Source organism: Anoplophora glabripennis, unplaced genomic scaffold (assembly GCF_000390285.2).
Source record: "Anoplophora glabripennis isolate ALB-LARVAE unplaced genomic scaffold, Agla_2.0 scaffold56, whole genome shotgun sequence".
NCBI classification, from domain to species: Eukaryota; Metazoa; Arthropoda; class Insecta; order Coleoptera; family Cerambycidae; genus Anoplophora; species Anoplophora glabripennis.
The window spans coordinates 476,545-500,399 of record NW_019416232.1 but is presented as its reverse complement, the minus strand read 5'-3'; the positions used below and the strand labels follow the sequence as shown (position 1 = coordinate 500,399).

At 31.6% G+C, this 23,855-nt stretch overlaps 2 protein-coding genes across 2 annotated transcripts in view; both read left to right on the top strand.

Moving 5' to 3' along the window:
* The first annotated feature begins 768 nt into the window (after positions 1-768).
* On the top strand, positions 769-15,039 carry LOC108903655 (zinc finger protein 512B-like). The gene is made up of 4 exons (XM_018705900.1): positions 769-871; positions 8,659-9,007; positions 10,665-10,811; positions 14,863-15,039. The coding sequence occupies exons 1-4, from the start codon at positions 860-862 to the stop codon at positions 14,979-14,981; spliced, it is 627 nt and encodes a 208-aa protein (XP_018561416.1). The 5' UTR covers positions 769-859; the 3' UTR covers positions 14,982-15,039.
* A 6,494-nt stretch (positions 15,040-21,533) lies between these two features.
* LOC111691900 (lipase 1-like) overlaps positions 21,534-23,855 on the top strand; it is a 9,655-nt gene continuing 7,333 nt past the window's right edge. Inside the window, exons 1-2 of the mRNA XM_023455401.1 lie at positions 21,534-21,725; positions 21,956-22,136. Coding sequence (XP_023311169.1) covers positions 21,564-21,725; positions 21,956-22,136 — 343 coding nt within the window. The 5' untranslated portion in view covers positions 21,534-21,563. The remainder of the gene's footprint in view (positions 21,726-21,955; positions 22,137-23,855) is intronic.

Below are 23,855 nucleotides of genomic sequence, written 5' to 3'. Positions count from 1 at the left end.
TGATTTTTGTCTTAAGAACAAATGAATTTAAGTATATTTTAATGTTTGTTATTTCTATTTCAGCTAATACTGTTATAGTAAACCTAAAGTCTACAGGAATTTCATTTTATACAAAAAAGTAGGTAGGTAATTTATATAAATCGGAGAAAATCCTAAATATTACTACCTAAATAATATTATTAAGTAATGCGATATTTTTAAGAGAACTATTCATCAAATATACATTGGTGCATAGATGCAGAACTGTAACTATAATATAAAATAATTCGCCTTTGATTCCGTTTAACTTTTTTATTATACCAGACGTTACCAAAATTTTCTGTTCCGGTTCTTCATAAAATTACAATATCAGCATATATTTTTTACTACACCATCGTCAAGTTATAAAAGAGCATTTTTTACATTCTCATAAAGCGATTTTATAGTATCCACAAATTTTCAGTACCGTGAAACACTTGTCACACAATGATAAATTAAATAAAAAATGAAGTATGTTATCTGATTACAATCTCAAATGCAATTTTTCAGTACACTATCCTGAAGAAACAAAAAAAACAATTCTTACCTTTGCATAAAGCGATTTTACAGTATCCACAAATTTTCAGTACCGTGAAAAACTTGTCACACAGTGTCAAATAAAAAAAAATAGAAATATAGGCATGTTATCTGATTAGAAAACAACTGCAGAGAAAGTATTATTATCAGGTATCCCTGAATCAGAATTGGTCTGATACCCGGCTACAAGAAGTATTTAAGTGGGGGGGTGGTTCCAACTTATTATAAAGATATCGTCGGACCTTCAAGTTTCAGTGGCACCCCTGTGCAATTGTCATTAAGAACAGTGATTTTTTAAATTATAATGAGGACTTTGGTACGTATACCACAATAATTTTTTCTTATATAGTATTGTAATATGACTAACTACATTCTTTTTTGTTTTGTCAAACTTGTAATATTTTTGAATATTTAAAAAATATTAATTTTTCATTAGTTTTCACTTTTTTATTAGTAGCCATATTTTGAAAATCACAAAATTAAAGAATTTTTTTGCAAAAAATACAGACTTTTTCTTTGATTGAGAAAGAAAGATATATGTATACTAAATTTCTTAGTTTTGTTCGCCATCTTTGTAAAATTTTTGTTTTCTCTTTATATACGCAGTTCAAACAAAATATAGTTAATAATTTCAATAACTCTTAAATAATAAAAGAATATATTAAAGTTATTCATGAACAATTCGTGAAACTTTTTGCCCAAATATAAAAATTTTGTCGAAATGTGACATTGATGCTTCTTGTTTTGAAATTCATATATTTTTCGATTAACTAAAATAAAATAATTATTGGTATATTCTACCAATTATCACTTCAGAAACTCTTTTTCTATTTTTCCTTCCTCAATTTCATTTTATTGATTCAGTGCCAATAAAATTTGAATGATTCCTTTAAATACTGAATGAATCCTTTAATAACATATAAAGTTCAACGGAAAGTATTTCCCACGACAATTACAATAAGTACAGTAATCCACTTGATGTGCACTTAACCATTTAATAATATAATACGTATTTTTTCTAGAATTTCCTTGCTACAGCTTACTCATTTTAGGACAGAAAATAATACCATTATATGGTAATGAATACGTACTAAGTTTAAGTAGGTCCAACGTTTTTTAATTAATTCATTAATAATACCATTTATATGCAATATGTCTAAGGTGATAAACTTGGCTATTTCAAATATAATTATAGATTATTATTAAAAGTAGCTTAGAGTAGATTAAAACATTATTAACTAATTTTGTTGTAAGGAACAACTATTCTGCGGACTACAGCTCCGTCCAACATTAAGTTACACCCGTAATATTTAGTAAACAGCTAAAATTATTTATTAACACTAATCTTACCATTTTACTATCCTTGAGGAAAATGGAATAGAGATACTATTGCAATTTGATTAAGAAAATGTATATTCTAATCTGATAACATTTCTAAATTCTGAATTTAGTCATGCTTATTATTTAGCACATTTTAATATTGTAAATATTATAAAGAAAGTCCGGCATCGAAAGTAGCTTGGATTAAAATAAACCTATTTAGGTCAAGTTACCTTTGTAAAATATTAACTTCAAAACGTTTGCTTTAAATGCATTTTATTTCAGTGTTCAATTTTCAGTCACAATTGTCACTTATGGATAGCCGAATAATTCGAATAATTAGGAGTATTATAATTTAAACTTCGCCTTTTTTTAGACTAACTTTTCTCAATCGGCCTGTAACTGTTGTTTCACGAAACTACATCAAAGTTGATCCAAATCGTTAAAGTCGAATAAAAATACATATTTAGCAATTATAATTTGAAAAGGCAACTAAATTTTGATAATAGTTACCTAGATATACAAGAATATCCTGAAAAACTGTTGAGCCTATTCATCACAAAGAAACATATTCCTATGTTAGAAATAATTAAAACAATAAGTTGTTATTAGTATGTATACTTTATTGCTATGTTAATGTTTATCAATTCGATTAAATTTTGTTTCAACTCGAGCTCATTTTGTTACTATAAAAAAGTTTATTAACATATTTTTGGTTTCCTAATGGAAGAATCCATTATAATGATTTTTATAGCAAATAGTACAATGGAAAAACTAAACTTCCCTGTCTCATGACATTATGTAGATGACTCTTTATTAACGATTCTAAAAGATAAAGCAAATGTACATAGTTTTAGAAGCTTTTAATATTATAAGTAACCTACAATTCGCCATGATGATTAGAAAAAGATAGTAATATTCCTTTTCCAAAAACCGGTCTTTAGTCCATTGGACATTTCTCATCAGTATTCAGACAAATGGAAACATTTTTTTAGCTCGTTATCCTTCTACACAATATTTAGCAAGAGAGTAAAGTTTAATTAGATCAGAATATTCCCAAATATTCGATTCTCCGTAAGTAATAACTTCAGTGTTTTAAAGTCGGTGTCTCGTCACACGTGTTAGTGGCACGCAATAGTTTTTATACCTTTTTAATGTTTAAATTTTAAATAAAGTCTAACATTTTTTCAAAGCCTTTACCAACAAAATATGTATAACAGAAAGTAAAAGACTGATATTCTTAGCGACCTCTAAGTTTTAGATAAAAATTAAATCTAGGTTCATCTTTAAATGCCTTTAAAATCCCCTAAACCAAAGCAAAATTGTACTTGGAAGGTAACTCGACCTAAATCAGTATATTTTTGTTAAAGGAAGCTACCCTTGAAGTATGACCTATTTGCTTCTAGACATCCTGTATAAAATATTAAACTAGTATAAAGGGTGCAACTAAAACTGTTGACCGAACTGTAAAAATTCTATGATACAAATTAAAAAAATATTCTTTCAATAATTATGTGCTTCGTTTACGATATAGGTATAGATTGCTATAAGTTAATGAAAGCTGCAAAAAAAATTGAGAAAAGCTATGTAAATAACTAACGTTTTTTTCCAAGTAATTTAATGTTTTGATAACTGTAGCAATACTAACCTAGACATGGTTTTAATATGTTATTCTTATCTTGAAAGGGGTGCATTTTTGCACGCACTATTAATAAATCTTTGGAAGGTCCTTAGCATTATGTCAAATTTGCTTTAAGGGAAAAAGAAATGCAAACAAAAAGTTCTACTTCCATATACGGAAATACGCCCCTACATGTATCATGGATAGTGTGGACAATCATGAAATTACTTAAGTCGCTTTTGGTAGTCCTTTTTCTCAAATTTAGCGTCTTGTATCTTGAAAACGAATAGTTTTCGGATACGTGGTTATAGAGACTTTTGTTGATTTATGCATTAAATTTTGGAAAAGCATTTTATCAACATCCACTAGTAAAACAAATCACGTTTTATTTAACGAAATATTTGTTCATTTACATCAAATTAAAGGAGATCTTCATATTTTTATTCTTATATTATTCATTCGTTTCATGAACATAAATATTGTATTGTATCTACTATAAAGTAAGCTGAAAATAATGAATAAATGATTTAATATCAAATTTAAATAGGGAACAATTTGAAATAAATGTCTTTGTTATAAAAACAGACACGTCTACAATAAAAAAAATTGTAACTAAAGCGTGATAAATTGAGAGAAGGACAATTGCTTTTATATTTTTATTGAAACGCCTAAAATATCACGTCTACATATAAGTACTGTGATATGAAATAAATTCATACATTGAACAAAAAATATTACAATAGCAAGTCATCGACGTCTGAAGGTAATTCAGTTGTTTTGTTCCCGAGCAATATGAACCCGAAGCTGAATGAAGCAAAAGCTTTACCGAGAACTAATACTGCAAACGTAAAAGCTATCAAGGATCAATAAAAACCCCGACACGCTTCGCTTGTTGCAAGCTGGAACTTGCGTGTTAATACTCTTTAACTTTAATACACATTAATCCTTCTTATCGAAAAAATTGATACGCTAATATATTCCCCATTAATTAATAAAGCATGTGGGCTAGTTGGAAAGAACGGATCCTTATTAGACATTACGCTAACGTAGAAAAGTTGCGTAACGGTAAGGTGATTTGCTAGTGGTTGTTCGACGCATTATAAAATTACTTTCTCTAATTCAGACCGTCGAGTCCTGGCACCCATACATAAAAGCTCTCGGGGGTTATAAATCAAACAGAAACAATTGCCAGTAAAGGTATTTGTTGTCGCATTTAGTATTCAGAAGGTGAAAAGCACGTGATCAGTACTGTTCTTAATTCGTAAATTATCTAATTATGGTTTCGCTTGTGTTGTTAATTAACTTTCTTTTCACACGATCTAGAACACCTTTATTCTTGTACAAACTGCTAGATATGATATCTATTTGCAAAATTAAAAATTTGAAAAAATAGTCCCAAAAGGGAACTTACTGTTTGCCCTATACACTTTGCCCCTAAAAATTTTTCCACTTTTCTAATTTTATGTACAGTGTGTTCAATTAAAAAAAGTTAAAAGGATCTGTAATCCATTTTCGTTAAACACTGAGGTATGTAAGTAAGGTTTTTTAATGGTAAAGGTACATTCCTTGTACTGGATTTTTAATAATAAAAATATGTATGTTACAGGTACAGGGTGATTCACTATATTTTGACCCCCCCTTTAACTTTTTTGTTTTAAGAGATATAAAAAATGTGAAATATAAAATTTGTACGAGTTTTTATGAATTTTTCGAAAATTATAGTAGAAAAATAAATGAAGTCCAAACAAAATGGCCGCGGATGTTAACTTTGTTAAGTTAAATGGAACACCCTGTATATTTTTATATATTTGGATAGAACGTTCCCTGTTGAGCATAGTCATGTGGGGTTTGTTGGGTCCATCTCTAACAATAAGCGAGATACTATTAAAAAACGAAAAGAAGGTTTTTTATTAAGAAAATAAGACATTCCAGATTCAGACTTGAGAGAGAAGGTTATACAGTTTTATTGTTTTCGCGTTTAGTTATTGAATTTTGGATGATTTATAGAGTTCATTCCTGGTGTCATTTCTTTTCTTAAATTGGGTATTTTAGTCACATTGAAATTAAAAATAAATTTAATTTTAAATAAATATACAGATGTGCCAAAAAGATTAGCCAAGATATCAAATTTGTTTTTGCCGAACTATAAATATCTCAAGCGGAGAAAGTAACGTTTCGAAAAACTCCTCTTTGCGTCCTCAAAACTCTAATCAAAATGACTAAAACAAATTTTACTATTTTCTTGTCACATTAAACTAGTACTGTATACTTCTTCTAAATTTTGACATACTACTTGGTAGTATAATGTTCGCACTATAAGAAATATCAAGAAGAATATCAGTGGAATTTCCAACGTTACAAAAATATTATAATGCATAATCTAATGATAGAACAGAAAAATTTCTATCTGAAATCATTCGATTTTAATTAATTATCATTTGTTAAATAAGTGTTGCCATAATAATTACGAGAATTATGAGTATGTTTAAGACACTAATATAAAATGAATAATATGCAGTATAATTTTTTGTACAAACAATGGAAATATGTTTTTGCCCACTGTTTATAAAATAACATTTTTATAAGGAGTAACATTTTCTTAAAAGTATACAAATAAGAAAGTTTTCCATCTTCGGGACACAATTGTATGACACACTGTATAAATAACATTGAAATATATTGTTACAAAAACTTAATGCAGAGTTCTTAAAACTGTCAGCATTTTAAAATTTGTGTTCATAGAGCCAATTTAAGAACATCATAAGTATTCATATTTTCGGACATTTCGATCCTAGACATCTCTAAGAAGTTCAAATTAAAATTGTTTACAAGGACAAAAAATTAAAATTAAAGAGTTAATAAGAGTATAAGTAAAAAAATTAGTGGCGAAAAGATTTTATTGACACGTAAAACATTTTTGCTCAATTACTTGTTTAGGAGGAAAAGCCAGACCCCTGTAACAACTTTTGCGTGTGCCACTGAAAAAGAATAACAAAGGATGAAGGATAAAAGATCATTGTTATGGTTATTTAAATTCCATTTATGAAAACAAAGGCAACCAATCTTGTTAGCAAAACATAAATTAAAAGAGAATCATTTCGTGTAAAATTAAATTCTAAACTAAAATAGGTACTACTGCAAGAAAAATAACACATAACAATAACATGTACTAGCAGCAAAACTTTTAAGATTTGTCCAGTAAACTATTCAAAAAATAATTTTCAATAGTCTTTACAATGTAATGTAACATCAAGAAGAAATTTCATTTTATTTGGAAAATTCTTGAACTTTTTCTGAAAGTATGTCAACTCCGTCCTTCATAAATGTCAAGTTGTCCTATCCTTTATACTTTTACTTTCGCAAGGATTATTTCTCTGTGTCCTGCAGGTTCGTTATTAAAGTGTCCGTAGCTGCATTTCCTGATACCAATTACTTGGAAATATTGCGCGCAACTTTCCATTTTTATCAGCGGTTCATTGTTTGAATCGATTACCACTCCCAGTTTATTCGCCGCACATTAGAATGCGGATCAAAAAACGCGCGCAAAGTCTGCAATAAGCATAAATAGTGGAGCAAGAGGGACAAAATGTAAGCGTATTGTCCTTGCTGAATCTAAAAGGAACGGTAGTAAACGGAACGTCTGAAAAAAAATCTCCAGGATGGAGTAAGAAGTTTATTATTCCTTTCACAATTCGACGGCCGCAGATTTATATTGCCCTGGACGAGCCTCGTTATCTTGTAATCTTTGTGTACAACTGTTATATATTTACTGTAACAAGATTAGAAAACTAGTGATATAAAAGTCAATTCGTTACTTTAAATTGCGTATTCTTAAGCTTAAGTAGAAGAAAGTAAATGTAAATAATTCTCGTAGATTTAATAAAATTAACCTGCATTTTCCATTTTTTGTCCGTCTCGATAAAATTTAGAAGGGTGTACTACTACTAAATCTTAATGGACCACATTTGTAGAGAAAAATATAAAATTTGCTGTTACTTTTGGAATAGCCTCGTACAAACGCACAATCGCTTTAATATTCGGAGACTCTTTAACGGATAATTCCTTGCGAAAATCCAAAGAGAATGTTCTTTATAAACTTATTTTCAAAAACAATTGCTATCGGTGTTATACCTCTTTAAGGGATAGGTTAAAATTCGGTTTTTATTTGTCACATTTGGAGGAACATGGAAAATTTTTTAAATCATCTGCAACCCTCGAAAGAGTCGAAAATTGCAACCTTTAAAGATTTTTTCATTGTATTTTTTCACGGAAATTTGCGATTCAAAAAATGACAATTAAAAATATTTATTTTTCTCATTTTCTGTAGTATTTATCATTAAAATGTAATGTTCTTTAGTAATAAAAATAAAATAAGTTTCCTTTTGAATAATTAATACAGAAATACTAAATACTTTACGAAAACTCTTAGCGACCTTCAACTTTAATAAAAGCTTCATCCTGCGATACATTGATAGAAAAGAATTCGTAAAAAAGATAGTGAAGTACCTATATCGTTTATACACATATTAGTCTAAAATAAAAACGAATCTGTATTTTTAATGTACTTTTCTTGTGACGCACATATACTTTATATTTTTACAAAAAATCTTAACGTTTTGTGAAAAATGCAAAAAAGAGAAATATTTCTAAGAAAGCCATGTTTATAAATGGTGCAATGAAAAAATAGTAAGTGTTTCAATTTTCAAAATCTTTCGAGGGATTACAAATAAGGTCAGTGTGGGAAAACGTTTGTTAAAATAAAGTCCTAAACATCCCAAATTGGATTCTTTTAGATTTCTGCAATTATGAGAAACAAAATAAACAACTGTATTTTAATCTGCTACCCCAAACTCCGATGGTAGACGTTTTTGGAAATAAGTTTGTATAGAAGATCTCCTTTACTTATTGGCAAAGAATTTTGGAAAGAATGACAAGAAAGTTTCTCACAATATTAAAAAAACACTCTATATAGGTACCTTCACAGGTTTTAGAATTTATTCAATGTCGAAGTCCAGTTGTAAATGTAAATCATCTAAAGAATATGATCATCTAAGGAATCTTCGGCAAATTACACTCTTTTAGCCTTAGTGATTTTCTTCATTTTTCAATTTAGTCACATACCATTTTTATAGACTCATTTTCATTATGAAAATCATTTTCAGGTTTGCATCTGTCTTTTGGTGGCTCTCGCTGCAGCTGCAGAGAAGGAACTGAAAGCGTCCAAAGAGAAGAAAGTAGATAAACGTGGCCTGTTGGGACTCGGTGTTGCTGGTACGCATCTGAGTTTGGGAGGAATAGGCATAGGCGCCCCCTTGGGACTAGCAGCTGCTCCTTTAGCTATAGGTGGACCAGCCATTGGAGGAGTTGCTGTTGGAGCTCCACTTGGTACAATCGACCTAGGTGGACACACTCATACTCATACTACCATCACCAGGAACATTGGAATTCCTGTGGCGCATCCAGTTCCAGTACCTGTTGACAGACCAGTACCTGTCTCAGTACCAGTCAGAGGTGAGGACATTTATATTTAAAGATATCGTTTAATTTTTATTTCCAACGGGTTGCATCTAGTTACAGGAAAAATTAAAATATAATAAATAAAAATATAAAAAGCAGATAATAATAAAAAAAAGTGAAAAGCTGTAGTGTAACTGAATTAAAACTAATATTGCTATAATAGTAAGACATTGCTGTAGGGAATTCGTTATTGTATCACACTAACCATCAAAATTATTATAAGAAAATGTACGTTGATGTTAATATCAGGATGATATCACGTTAAAATAGTCCAGATTCACTACAAGCAGTACATTATACACAAACTTAATTGTACCAAGTTTCCTTATTTCTATTAAAATCAAAAACTAAACAGTGGTTCAGGATTTCAACCTTAGGTCGGACATGATAAAGAGGTGGTGTAAAGTGATGATTTTTGACTCCTGATTTCAACAAACTGCTGATGGTCAGTTACATTTGAACGGAAAAGAGGAAGTAATTGAGTTGTAGTTGATTCATCTAGTTTATGTATAGTATGATCAGTGTGATCAAAAGCTTTCCGGATAACAATAAAATAATATAGCAACATAAGTTTAGCCTTTTTTTAACTTGTTCACTTGTGTACCTTGAGAGAAAGGCAAGATTCGTTATTACATAATCTTCCAAAAAGAAAACCATGTTGGTCCGTGTCTAGGATGTTCTTAATATCATTAAATAAAAAAATTAAATAAATGATTACTTGGAAAAATTTCTTTATATGAACACAATATAATAAGATGTACCACAGGGAACAATCCTGGGTCCATGGTTATCCAATATACCTTCTAACAACACTGTCAACAATTCGAATGGATCTCATCTTACAAACTTGCAGACTGAATTAATTACAATAAAACAGTGACAGGAATCTTTGGTGTGGGTTGACTAAAATTGCTCTTAAACATAGGGAGATGTAATGTTTTGTCATATTCTAGGAAGAAAGATAATTCCAATTATTCAGAACGTATTGAATATAAAGTATTGGTAAAGTATCTCTTAACAGACCAGAATTCGTTAAAAACTTAGGAATTACTTAGGACTCCAAATTAAATTTATAGTAATCAAATGCATCACATTGTATCAAAAGTCAAGAGAAGACTGGGATTTATAATATGCAATGCTGATTTCTAAAGTATTGACACTATAAAGCTGTTATATAATTGTTTTGTTCGATCTCTATTAGAATACTGTTCCCATATTTGGTGACCGAATTAGACCATTAGTATTGGTTTGTTAGAAAGAACACAATGCAGATTTTTTAAATTTTGGTCTTATAAAAATACTAACTTATATGCTGCCGTAGGATATTTCTAGCTCCTACTCCTCCAAAAATGTAGTTACTAGTCTTAATATCTTAAAATTCATCGCGACAGGCATAGCGTAATATTTCTTTTTAATGAATAAACAAAAAATTGAATATAAATATTACATACATTAAAGATCAACTTTTCTATACAGATTTTTATGAAACATTTTATTTGAAACCGGTGAACACTAATATATTACACTATTCTCCTTACAACTAATGTATCCTTAGAATTGCGCAAATTATGATCCCCTTCCTCAAATCTGCTATTTTTCTATGCTTCAAGATATGTGCAGCATTAAACTAATACATATTTTTACATTTCATTGCCCGTAGCAGTAGACCGTCCCGTACCAGTAGAAGTTCCTAGACCATATCCAGTCACTGTCGAAAGAACTGTTGCCGTACCAGTTGACAGACCTGTAGCCGTACCAGTGCCTCACGCAGTACCAGTACCTGTCGCCAAACCCGTAGGTGAGTACCGAAATATATACATTATACAGGGTGTTCCTAAATAAGTGTCGCAACGGAAAGCTGTAAATTCCTCTTGAAAAATGAAACATATTTTTCCTCTTCCATTTTTCTCTCCGGGCTTTCGTTTTCGAGATACACGGTGTCAAAACTTTAATTTTTTTTTTAGTTTTTCGCCAATATCTTATAGTGGTGGAGATTTTAAGGTATCATAAGAGTTTTTCCCCCCCTAAATTTTACGCCACTGGAAAAACTGACTTTTGACAGCAAATTCTAAAGCGCCAATGAATTTTACATAATAAGAGTTCTCTTGGTTCATTGCTCTAAAGTCAACCGTTTTCAAGAAAAATGACTTTTTATGAACAAAAGCAAACATTTTGCTAACGTTTCGAAAATCTTTTGTAATTCAAAAAATAGGTAGTAATTATTAAGAATTTTAAGGAAATTTAACAACAGATAGGATTTTAACTTTTTTTTTTATCAATTTGGCGAGTAAAATTTACAGAAACTGTTCAAAATTATCTTCTAATCATGTTTATTTCTGCCGCTGCTGGTTTCACCTCTATCGGTCAACTTTTCGATAGTATTGACATGGATTTCATAAACGATGCATTTTGTTCTCCTGATGTTCTGTTCAGTTACTTGCACTTGCAAAATGTTCAAAATGCAAAATGCAAAAATGTAAAAAATTTTCGAAACGTTAGCAAAATGTTTGCTTTTGTTCATAAAAAGTCATTTTTCTTGAAAACGGTTGACTTTAGAGCAATGAACCAAGAGAACTCTTATTGTGTAAAATTCATTGGCGCTTTAGAATTTGCTGTCAAAAGTCAGTTTTTCCAGTGGCGTAAAATTTGGGGGGGGAACCCTTAGGATACCTTAAAATCTCCACCACTGGCACGTCCAATGAATTCGAGAAGGGTGCGAAAAAGTAGCTATTAATAGTGGTAATGTGTGTACAAAAGCTCAGTCCTGTAGTTCAAACCTAAGATATTGGCGAAAAACTAAAAAAAAATTAAAGTTTTGACACCGTGTATCTCGAAAACGAAAGCCCGGAGAGAAAAATGGAAGAAGAAAATAATGTTTCTTTTTTCAAAAGGAATTTACAGCTTTCCGTTGCGACACTTATTTAGGAACACCCTGTATACTGATAATTACCCATCCTTGTATTAATTTTGCGTTGGTAAGGTAAAATAATGGAATATTAAAGTATTCAGATTACATTACATTCTTATGTATTTTCTTTAAACTTAGTCATTATTTTAAGGGTAGGCTAAGACTTAGTTAACTAATCGGATCAGAATACTTTGAAATTTACATTCTATTTTCACACCATCCAATACTGGCCCTAAATATATCATCGCAGGATCTTTTGTTAGGGCACAGCTTAATGGGAGATTCCTGAGTTTAAAACAGGCCTCAGTCAAGTTGAAAATTTTAACAGTTATGTTTATTAGAGTTTATCAGTTTAGTTAAGGGAAACCTCTCCTTAGTGGTCTAATAAATATGACCATGACTTCTTTGTTCTTTACACATTTAGACCAGAGATAACAAAACTTTTCAGTAAAAATGGTAGATACGATGGTTCTTAGGTTGTTACGCCATGGCCTATGTCCCTAGTCGTTGACAATTACAGAATTATATTGCACTTTCCTAGCTTTAGCTAGCAATCTTTGACCTGCTTTTGTTGTTCTCAAGCTAGTCTCTGTGGAGACTGACCGGCTATCCGAACCCCTAGGTCTACCCTGATGTTTATTTCGGTTCTTGTTGTTGGTTCTAAATTCACTAAGGACAGATAATGGTGGTCAAATAAGACGTTCCGTAGTGATCTCTATAACTAATCGCATCCAATGCTTGTATGTATCTATAACTGGTGGAGACCAAGTACATAGGCCATGACAAAACAATCCGAAAAACCATCGCATTTTCAATATCAGCACGAACTGTGCCTTTTCAAACCATTACGGTATTCTAGTTAATTGACAATCCTTTCTGATTTTTTCGTGTCATAGCAAAATTGAATTCTTGAAGTTGGATTCAAGCAATTTATTTAATTTTTGGTATATTCTAATGTTTAAAAAGTATCTACTTATATTACTATCTTCATTGATATATCTCGTCCCAATAATGTTCCTATCAAAATTGTTAATTGTTCTTAAATTAAATTGGACCCTTTTTCAAATCTTATGTAATAAGGAAATGTTTCTGTTTAATATACAGGGTGTTAAAAAAAGAGTGTAAAATATTTCAGGAGGTACTAGTATGAACCAAAATAAGCAGAAAAGTCTTAATAAACATGGGTCCGCAAAGTAACGGTTGCGGAGATATGGACCACTATTCGTTTTTCAAACATTTTATTTTATTAGGAATAAACCGACAGAGGAAGCTTTTAACGAACAAAAAACAAAGTTACAGAAGATGTTCAAAGTGCCCTCCGTCCATTTCCAAACAGGCACGACATCTTCGTCTCAACGATATTCGAACTCTTTCGAAAACACCCTCCTTGGTTTGAATTTCTTGACACTTTTGATTAATCCGTAGCTGCAGCTCTTCCAGGCTATTTACAGGAGTACCATACACTAATGTCTTCAAATATCCCCAAACAAAGAAATCTAGAGGGTTCAGATCAGGCGATCTTGGAGGCCATAAATCAGGTCCAATCCTTCCTACCCATCTATGTGGAAAAGTTTGGTGTAAATGCTCTCTAACGGCCATGGAAAAATGAGCTGGAGCACCATCATGCTGGAACCACATTTGTTGCCTCTGATTCAAAGGAATGTCTTCCAAAAACTCATACAGTGTGTTCTGCAGAAAGTGCAACAGGACCTAGAAACCTGTCACCTACAATACCCATCCAAATGTTTAATGAAAAACGTGCCTGATGTCCAGATTCTATTAGAGCATGAGGATTTTCGTCGGCCCAAATATGCGTATTGTGAAAATTAAACACTCCATTTCTTGTGTAAAGTAAAAAGAATGTTTGCAAGAAAACGAGGGTCTTCAGCATCATGACGTAGAAACCAGCGGCAAAAAACCAAACGTGATTGATGATCATTTATTGGATTTAAGGCCTGTACTCGTTGCACATTGTATGGATAAAGCAGTTGCTCGTGAAGGATTCTCCAAACAAGAGGACCACTAATTCCTACCTCGGCTGATATTCTCGGCACACTCGTACCTGGATTCTGCTCTACCAGTGCTAGAATTTCTTCTTCTGCTCTAGGAGTAGATATCGACCTTGGTCTTCCGGTTAAATGGCACTGTTTTCTCAAGGAACCGGTATCACGCAATCTTTGGTGAATTCTTCCAAACATGCGTTGTGAAGGAATCTGGTGATTTGGATAAGCGTCAACATAAAGACGTCGCGCTTCGGTGGCGTTCCCATTAGCACGACCATACATGAAATGCATGTCTGTTAATTCTGCGTTAGAGTAACCAACCATAGCGAAAGAAAACTTGTGCACTGAGAACAACTGTCAAATACGTACTGTTTATTTCACTAAATATCAACCAACCAATATCAACCAATAAGAAAATACACAACGTTTTTGCAAAATAAAAAAAGGGTCTAAAAAACATAAAATTTGCGGACCCATGTTTATTGAGACTTTTCTGCTTATTTTCGTTCATACTATTACCTCCTTAAATATTTTACACTCTTTTTTAACACCCTGTATATACCTATAATAGTGAAAGAAAAAAATGTTTTTTTTGAGTTTCAACTGTAATTTTATCCAAAAGTAATCATTTTTTTTGGTACAATTCAAATATGAGAATAAGAAAACTAAAAACATATTTACTTCATCTGTGACGATAATGATAACTATTTAAATTTTCAGCTTGACCTTATAAATTAATCCAAAAACAACATTCGATAAACACATGTTTGTCCAAATTAACCTAACGTAACCCCTTATATCTTTCATTAAGCTGTGTCCATTTCTTAATTAAATATCGTGTATTTGAATATAAAATCATATTAGGAACTTAACTACTACATACTGTAGTGGAAATAATATTTAATTTATCTTAAAATATTTTCTGTTTTTTTCTTTAGGTATCGCTGTACCCGCTCCATACCCCGTAGCAGTTCCAAATCCAGTCGCTGTTCCCGTTGCACACCCCGTACCTGTTGCCATTTCTAAAACCATCATTGCTGACACTCACCCATGGTGAACACTGTAAAATTAAAATTTTTGTACGTATTTAAAATCCTTTAAATTTATTAATTTTGTACATAAAATAAAATAAAATAATTACTTTCTTGGAGTTTCCTTTTTCTTAAAAAAAAAGAGTTACAAGTATGTGTAATTGTGTACCGCTACCCTTAGAAATATTATTGTCACTATATTAGGTAAACAGGGTGCATAATTAGCAACTGAAATAATTAATCCTTAGCCAGGTTGTATATTTAAAAATTGAAAAAAAAAATAATATAAATAAGCATAATTATCTTAAAAGGGCTTCCTCTTGCTCTTTGAAGGATTAATCGAAATCGAAATTTTGCAAATTTATTGTTTTTAGATAATAATAATCATTCTAAAATATCTTCGAAAGTTGAAAATAGAATGGTATAAACCTTTAACCATTTAACAATTATTCCATTTATAGCCGAGATTCCAATATATGCAACACAAAAATGGACCACCCGTTACATATAGTGCTATAAATTCAGGGGCTGATAGAACATCAAACAATATGGAGACTTTTTCCTGTGGATCATGGACATACGGCCCCTCATTTTCGAGATACAGAGTGTCAAAAGTATTGTTGAAACTAAATGTTTGTTCCAAAAAAGGCTCTGTATCTATTGCAATGAAATATAGTAAGGTTACGTTTTTGAGGCCGTTAGATAGGTATTATATGGTAGAGGTTACGACCTTTCCCAGTGATGACATAACTTTTTTGAGGTTACGTTTTTATTTTATTTTTCGTAAAACGGTACTCTTATTGTATTAACTGCATCGTAAATCAGCAACTACTCCTCAATATACAAATTGTTTGCAACCGATTGAGCCATAATCTCATGATAGCTTTCGTGGATGAAACTAAACTGTTTCAGATCAAACTACTTTAAACAATTTTTTATGAGAAAAGACAATAACTTTTTAAACAAGCAAAATTACACTAAGGTAACTTGTCTAAATCAGCTTACTTTCGTCCAAAGTATGGTCCATTGGTTTTAGAAAACCCTATATATTAAAAATTAAAAGCTGTTTAACTTTGCGTCAACAGCAATATCCTCAAAGAACATTGCGATTATAGCGACTTCAACAAGAGTACCTTTTTAATATAAAACGAAATTCAATGTTGTAATACAGGTGTACTGTTGATCTTCATTTAGCACTCTTAAATACTTTCCATTGTTTTTTGGCAATGATATGGCCAAAATTTTAATAAACAAAACATCTTTGACGCCTTCAAAAACAAACATGGCCAATATGTAGCCAACAAGTTCGAGTTCCCTAGATACTAAAGGATATAAATAATAATAAAATAAACATAGTATGATATCTCCAGCAGACAAAACATAACGCTATTGCTAAATATTGAACACAAAAAAAAACAGAGTTACTATTGAAAATGACGGCAGTAAAGAACGGCTCCCACAAAGACTATCCCCAGAACAACAAGAGCAGCTCAAAAATTCCCAGCTAAATTTAGGGAAGTGCAAGATAATTCTATAATTGGCGACGACCAGGTACATAGGTCACGGCATAACAACACGAAAAAAAGCTTTAAAGCCAGTGTTACAATTTTGACATTATTTTACAGTTTGTCAGCATTACAATAACTCTCATTTGAAGCTTCCAGATTCTAGATATTAACTTCATGACAATCGCACGCACGTGCAATTAATTAAATAAAATTTAATGGGGTTAAATGTTCCTTGTTTCTATAACATTTAATTGTAACGTTTACGTTGCCTACTTGTAAGTTGCATTACGTTTCTTTAATATTTGATTGAAAATTCTTATAAATCAACTAAAACACATTATTTTAACAGTTTTAAGTATTATGTGTTCATTGGGTAGGTATAATAGTTGAATAAATTGAAAATTGAAAATATAATATAATTACAATTCTTAATTTTGTTATAACAAGAATTAAAAAAAATATCCGCCATATTTTAATTGTAATACACGTATTTGTATTAAACCTTAATACCAAAGAAACATTATTAGATCATTGTTTGAAATAGCTAATTATCTTAAATTACTTTATTATTTATCAGAAACTAAATTTGTTTAAGGTAATGTCGCGGGTTCTATTGTTTCTTGCAGAATTCAGTCCGCTGTTGGTCGCCTGGTTGTGCTAGGAGATATGTTGGTTGCCGATCTATGGTGGCGGTCCCACGTTGGGCACCACAACACCGCGGCACCGTGAATGCGCCTCATCCTGATTCGATTCCGGCTATTGAGACCTACTAGATTCTCACTTAACCATCATCAACGTGCCGGAGACCCGCATAAGCGGTAGACGCCTGCTCGGGGGATGGACAGTTCCCTAGCATCTCATTCCTCTCCCTCTTATTATATGTCCCTGCGTCCATCAACGAGGAAAAATGAGATCTCCGATCCTCCGCAATCGGTTCGAGGAGCTCAGGACTATCTAACTGTTTGGAATGTGTGACCTACACGGCCATTGAAGCACTTCACTGAATTTGGTTTCCAATTTAGGATACTTGGAAAAGTGGTTTGGGTTCTTGTGTCACCCTGTATGCACTCGATTCGGATCTTATACCCTAGTGTCTGAAGATGTTTTTGATTCACTATGATTTACGGACTCCGTAGAATGCCTACACGGAAGCTTTTAGAAAGCATAGTTCAGTGTGGAGCTGAGAGCGTTAGAGCTGGAAGTTTGGGTATTTTTTGTAGAGAAATAATAACTCGAGAAATAAGGTATATATAAATCATTTATTTCTATGCTGCTTGATAGAACAGAATGTGGCTATGAATACGAATCCTTTTAGAACGGCGAGTGCAAGACTCACAAGGTGCTAGGCTCTGACTGATAAACTACAATTGCCGCGGATGCACATTCAATTACCGGCAGGGTAGATTCCGGTAAGATGACTACTGCAAGGTCTGGTTCAGCGACATCTCATTTTGGCTCGCTATGTTGGCATCTTCGCCTGGTCTGGTCGTTTGGTGGTAATTTGTTATCTAAAACTAGATAGAGTTAATACCGACCCGGAGGTTTGGCAGGAGACGGCTTTTGGTGTCTCTTGAAAGGTCTCTCCTGGTGGCTCAACGGTAGAAATTCGGAAAAATCAGTGATTTTTTTAGTTTTGCCTCTGAATCCTGTGGATGGTTACAACGCTCTTTGGTGAACTCGTCGATACCGTTGTGGATGTCCTCAGGGTGATTACACGTCGATCATACCATTTGCGGGGCTTTATGCGGATTTTTCAAAACATACGCGAACAACGTTGTGCTGAACGTCTCTTGGCATGATAGAAGGCTGTTCGTAGCGTCTGAGGAACTTCGAGTAGAATCTTGAAACATCTGTGAATTTAAAAAAAATACTATTCTATAATGTTGCCACCGAAGACTTACGAGCATACTTGACAGTAACTTTTTTCAGGATTATTACTTCAAACATTCCGTTATAACGAAAAAAGAGTATTAAATCCAGAAAAAATAGTTATAATGACATTTTAGTGATTATATATTTTATTTAATAAAGTATGATGGAGTTTTGACAAAATTTGAAAATTTAGTACTGCAATTTCTATTTTTTAAAAGAATCATCCGAGGATCTGTGGTATTTTGAGAACCACATTATTTGATCTTTCCCGTTTTCAGAAAATGTCAATAGAAAACCTTACTTAGAACATGTTAAAAATGTTAATGTTGTGCTAGATCAGTATCGTGGAAACAAATTAAGCTAAAGTTCATTTTGATATTCAGTTGGATCATCTGACAATCTATACACATTTTTCCCTAAAATTACAATTTGAAGAAATATAAAATGACAAATAGTTTGAACTCTTATCAAAGAAACATTCAAAATAACAAATTGCTCCAAAACCTAAAAATTAATTACAGAACTAATTATTTACAAAGTAAATTGGCATATTAATTACTCACGAATTAAATATGAATATAAACACAATATACAGTCCGTAGGACTTTTGTTGAGATGGAATTCGAAGAAGACCCCTGCGTCACTTTCTTAGACTTAACCGCATTTGACCCCCGAGGTAGAAAGACATAGGCGGCGTGGAGTTCACCGTTCATCCGATTGAAATGATATGGACTCAAGTTAAAAATATCATACCAAAGAAAAATGTATTTAAATTTAATCTCAACAATTATAGTACGGAATTATTTATACGACATATAACTTTTGGTATGCAACATTCATTGCACCAAAGTTTTAATATAGTCTATGATTAGAAATCTTGTTTTTAAATAATTGCAGTTTCATATTTACGTTTTTATTAAAAAAAAGCTCGCAATAAAAGGAATACTATCCTACAATGTCACACGACCTTAAGAAGAAAGAATAAACAGGTGATAACTGTCTAGTGGATATGGAGTACCAATATTTTATTGATGTTGTGTATTCAGGACTTTTTAAAAGTCAGATTTTTTTAGGAAATGAACTCATGCTATTTTCCTAAAGTCTGACTAACATAAGCAATTGTACTAATATAATTGTATTTTACTCAAAATCGTTAACAATACACTAAGGCGTAAAATAGCGAACCTCGCATTTTCAACCCAGCACAAATTTCAGTTGGCTGGTCTCTTGCAGTTATTATTATTTTACCATAGATTGAGTGTAATCCTCTTCTGGATCCAACTTTGGTTGTTCATAAAGAACCTGTCTTCTGTGGTCTAATGCTTCACGCTCGTATATGCTACGATTTTTGTCGCTCAGGTTTGCATTCTGGTCGGTATCATTCTGTCCCAGTGTCAAAACGCAATATCATTTGAGGGAACCTGTTACTATTGGTAGCTAGCTAATGAGAACAGTCTCCATTCTTTTTTTTTGTTGGTTGTTTGCTGTAAATCTCACCGTGTTGGTTGGTCTATTAGATAAGTTGTCCCCTCAATTTAATTGTTCACCGCGTTCAGGGCAATACACAAAGACTGAAGTCTTCCTAGTTAATTTGTCAGCTTTTTCATTACCCTCAGTACTTGAGTGTCCCCGAACACATATCAGATTCTCCCCACATCCACATATTCCCATACCAGTTTGAATTTGACTGACGGATTTGTATCTCCGCGTTGTAGGTATAATTTCTGGTTTTAAATCTTATGCTTTACCTCGAATCGATGTGGCTAACATTTCTGATTTTACGTAGTTGCTGATAGCAAACAACTTTTGAATCTAAAATTCTTCCAGAATATTTTATTTCTCATGACAACTCTACTCGTAGTTGTTTACCTTGAAGTTCTAGTGGTTCCAATTACTCCTAGTTTATTTATTTTGGTGAGTGTTGCTCTGATTTATAAGGACTAATTCCTTATCTATCAACCTGGGACAATATTCAGGGCATTCTGCATTTGTTCCCTTGTTATATTGCTGTATTTACTTTCAATCAGAATGAGTAAATCAGCTGCATATGAGTTTTCTGTCCCTTCCTATTCTATTTCCATAGTTGCCCGTCGATGTAGTGAGATATCTTCCAATAATACAGTCTTCTCTTAGTCTTCATTCGATTTATCCACCAACAATATTGCTGCAATAGGATTATAATGAAGTAGTAACCTACTAACTGGGCTGAATTAGAAAATTAAGTTCTTAGAATTACAGATAGTTTAAATTTAATGTCACTGAAAATAATTGGAAGTTTTTACATTGTCTCGGTTGTACAAAGAATATATAGTTATTTTTGTTTATTGAAACAATTTTTTTTATATTTATTTGAAAGTAACTAAAGCAACTGCTATGCCTATAAGGCACTACATATTTCATACGCAAAACAAGATATATCTTAGTACATGACAGAAATTATAGTGCCACAAGACATACCAACTTTCATTGCTTTAACTATTTTAAAGTAAAGACGAGAAACTGGTATTTACGGTTGTATAAACATTTAAATCATATATGGAAGCGCAAAAAAACTAGTTCCAGGTGTATAAAATTGTTGATTCATAATTCTTGGTATGAGTACACTTTAAAAAATGTGCGCTGTTATTACATGGGTTTGAAAGAGTATATATTCTATAAGATGGATATTCTGAATTAACATAACAGTGATGCGTGTTTTCCATCTTGAAATTGAGAGAAACATTAGTAAAAATATATAGTGCAACTGTGTTAGGATGAGGAACTAGAAATTATCAATAAAGAGAGCATTTCTAAAACAGTGAGGAATTAGAAGCATATTTTATTTACTTTCTACTTCTGAAAAAAGCAAAAATTATTTGTGCTAGAAATATGAGTAGGTCACTTGCTCCTTATTAAAATAAAAGAATTGCCTAATACTTTCTTTACAATTAATGAATATCTAGGCGAACATGTAAATTTATAATATTTTGACTTGTTTGTTTCTATTTAACAACATACTTCTACTTTTCCATATTATTTATTCCTTATTCTATATTTCTTTCCTTTCGCGAATTGCAATGTTATTCATTAATATTGATATATATTTAGATAAAAAAATAATGGATAGTTTTTTATGTGTGGCAATTATTGAATATTATCTTTATGTATATACATAGGTAGTGAAACTTATTATTTAAAAATTAAAAGGTTTCAATTTAAGTTCGAATGCAGCAAATATAAGTAAACGAAATGTTGACCTTTTTAAATAAAAAAAATTTCATTTTCTTAATAATGTGTTTAGAGCCCTTTTTAAAAAATATTGAATCTGTGAGGGTATGTAAAAAATTTTCTGATTACTTTTTCAAGAATAGTACGAATTGCTGGGAAAACACCGATTCTGAACTAAATGTGGTGAGTGATGAAAAATTACTTATGGATTTTATTTATCTCGAGGGCCTATTTATATAACATTTTGTGTTGCAGAAAGACCTCACAAAATAAAAAAAATTAATATTTATATTGATTGATTAAGTATACAGAACTATTTATACGGTTTTAGGCGACGATTTTGCAACAATTTTATTCGGAACCATCAAACACGAACAAAATGTATTCTTACGTATTCTTGAATTTTTTTGCAGACACAAATAATAAGAAAATGGGGTTTTAATGCAGAAGAGCATTATAATAGAACAGAAGATGGTTATGAAATTTTGATAGTTCGATCCTACTCGAAAATAACTCGATCTACACCAATTGTTATTGGCCATGGAATATATATGAACAGTTTAGCATTTGTGGACACTGGAAAAAAATCTCTAAGTAAGACATTTTTCTATTAAAGCGAAATGGGAAAACTGAAAGAAAATACGCTATTTATTTTCTTATTTTCTATTTAATGTTAAACTACGTTTAATAAACATAATAGTGGTAATTTTTAATGATTTTTTAGTTTTAGTAAGTTTCAGAAAATAGTAAGTACTTATGTTATTTATTGTAGATTACAATTTTGTCTGGAATTATTTATTTGTGGAGTGATTATAGTTTATTCTATATTTATTTTGATAGCACCTATGAAAGTAAATTTATAATTAATTAAACAAACCCAAAAGTAATAGCGTTATAATGTATACTTTTTATTTTTTATTTATCTGCCTTAATTATTTTTTTTGATTGATTTAAACTTTAAACTTATTTTTACATGTGACAAAATACCTAAATGAACAAAAAACTATGTACAGGATGTCCCGAAATACATGCATCAAAATTTGGTCACAGATTCTTAAGAAAAATTTAAGCGATCCGTATTTTTTATTTTTGCCAAGTGGCCCCCTCTTTCGGAGTTACAGCCCCCCGAAATCCGCCCCTAAGAATAATCTTCTTTTTTTATATCTCAGAACCCATGTGAAATCTGATGGTGCTACGTTTTTTGGCGGGAAACCCCCTTAAGATAATTTTTCGTAGACCCCCTCGTCTTTGGAGCCAAAAAAATTTGATGGCATATTTAAATTTCTTAAAAATTATCAGTTCACTAGAAAGCCATTAAATTTAGAAACTTTTTGTCTCTTTATACTTTTTTCGTAAAACGCAATGTTTTCGAGAAAAATGTCAAAATGTGATCGAATGCATATCGTGATTCGCCATTTTCCTCAAAAACATTGCGTTTTACGAAAAAAAATATCAAGAGACAAAAAAGTTTCTAAATTCAATGGCTTTCTAGCTAACTAATAATTAAAAAAAAATTCAAATTTGCGACCAAATTTTTCTGGTTCCAAAGACAAAGGGGGCCCACGAAAAAGTGTCTTAAGGGGATTTCTCTCCCAAAAGCATAACACTGTGAGATTCCACATGTCAAAAAACCCCTGTTTACCAAATTTAGTGATTCTCGTACAACATTGTTTCGAGATATAAAAAAGACTTCTTAGGGGCAGATTTCAGGGGGGGGGAACTCTGAAAGAGGGGGCCAGTTGACAAAAAGAAAAAATACGGGTCCCCTAAATTTGTCTTAAGAATCTATGACCAAAGTTTGTTGCATGAATTTCGGGACACCCTGTATCAATTTATGAGTAGTACAAAATTTACAAAAATCTAATATTTTCTCGTCATAATCTGCTATAAATGTTTTAGTTTTAATTCGGATAGCTATTCACTTTTTTAATAAAAGAATAATTTATTTTCACGAATAATGTAAAAGTAGTTAGCATAGGTAAAAATAACGTTTTAGTAACTTAAGGTGGCCATATCCCTGGCCGAGAAATGGTGAAATTTCTGGCATTTTTAGGTACTGAAATCTTGAAAAGTAAAACGTGTAGAACAAAAGTAAGCACAAAAATAAAATCCTTGATGTTTTGTTTATTCATTGTTACCATTTAAATTTACCCAAATAAAATAATAACTAAAAAAAAGCGTTTGTAAAACATGCGTTTTCTGTTATCCTAACCCCACATTTTAAGAATTATTTTCACGTACTTATAAATAAAAGTAAACAATTTTATATGTAGAACTAAGCAAGTAAATGTTATAAGAATATTTACATGTGGA

Bases quoted from the DNA above. Each gene is read 5' to 3' on its own strand.
- LOC108903655 (XM_018705900.1), top strand. The intron at 9,008-10,664 runs GTGAGGACATTT...TTTACATTTCAT, and splicing joins TGTCTCAGTACCAGTCAGAG to TGCCCGTAGCAGTAGACCGT. The intron at 10,812-14,862 runs GTGAGTACCGAA...TTTTTTCTTTAG, and splicing joins ACCTGTCGCCAAACCCGTAG to GTATCGCTGTACCCGCTCCA.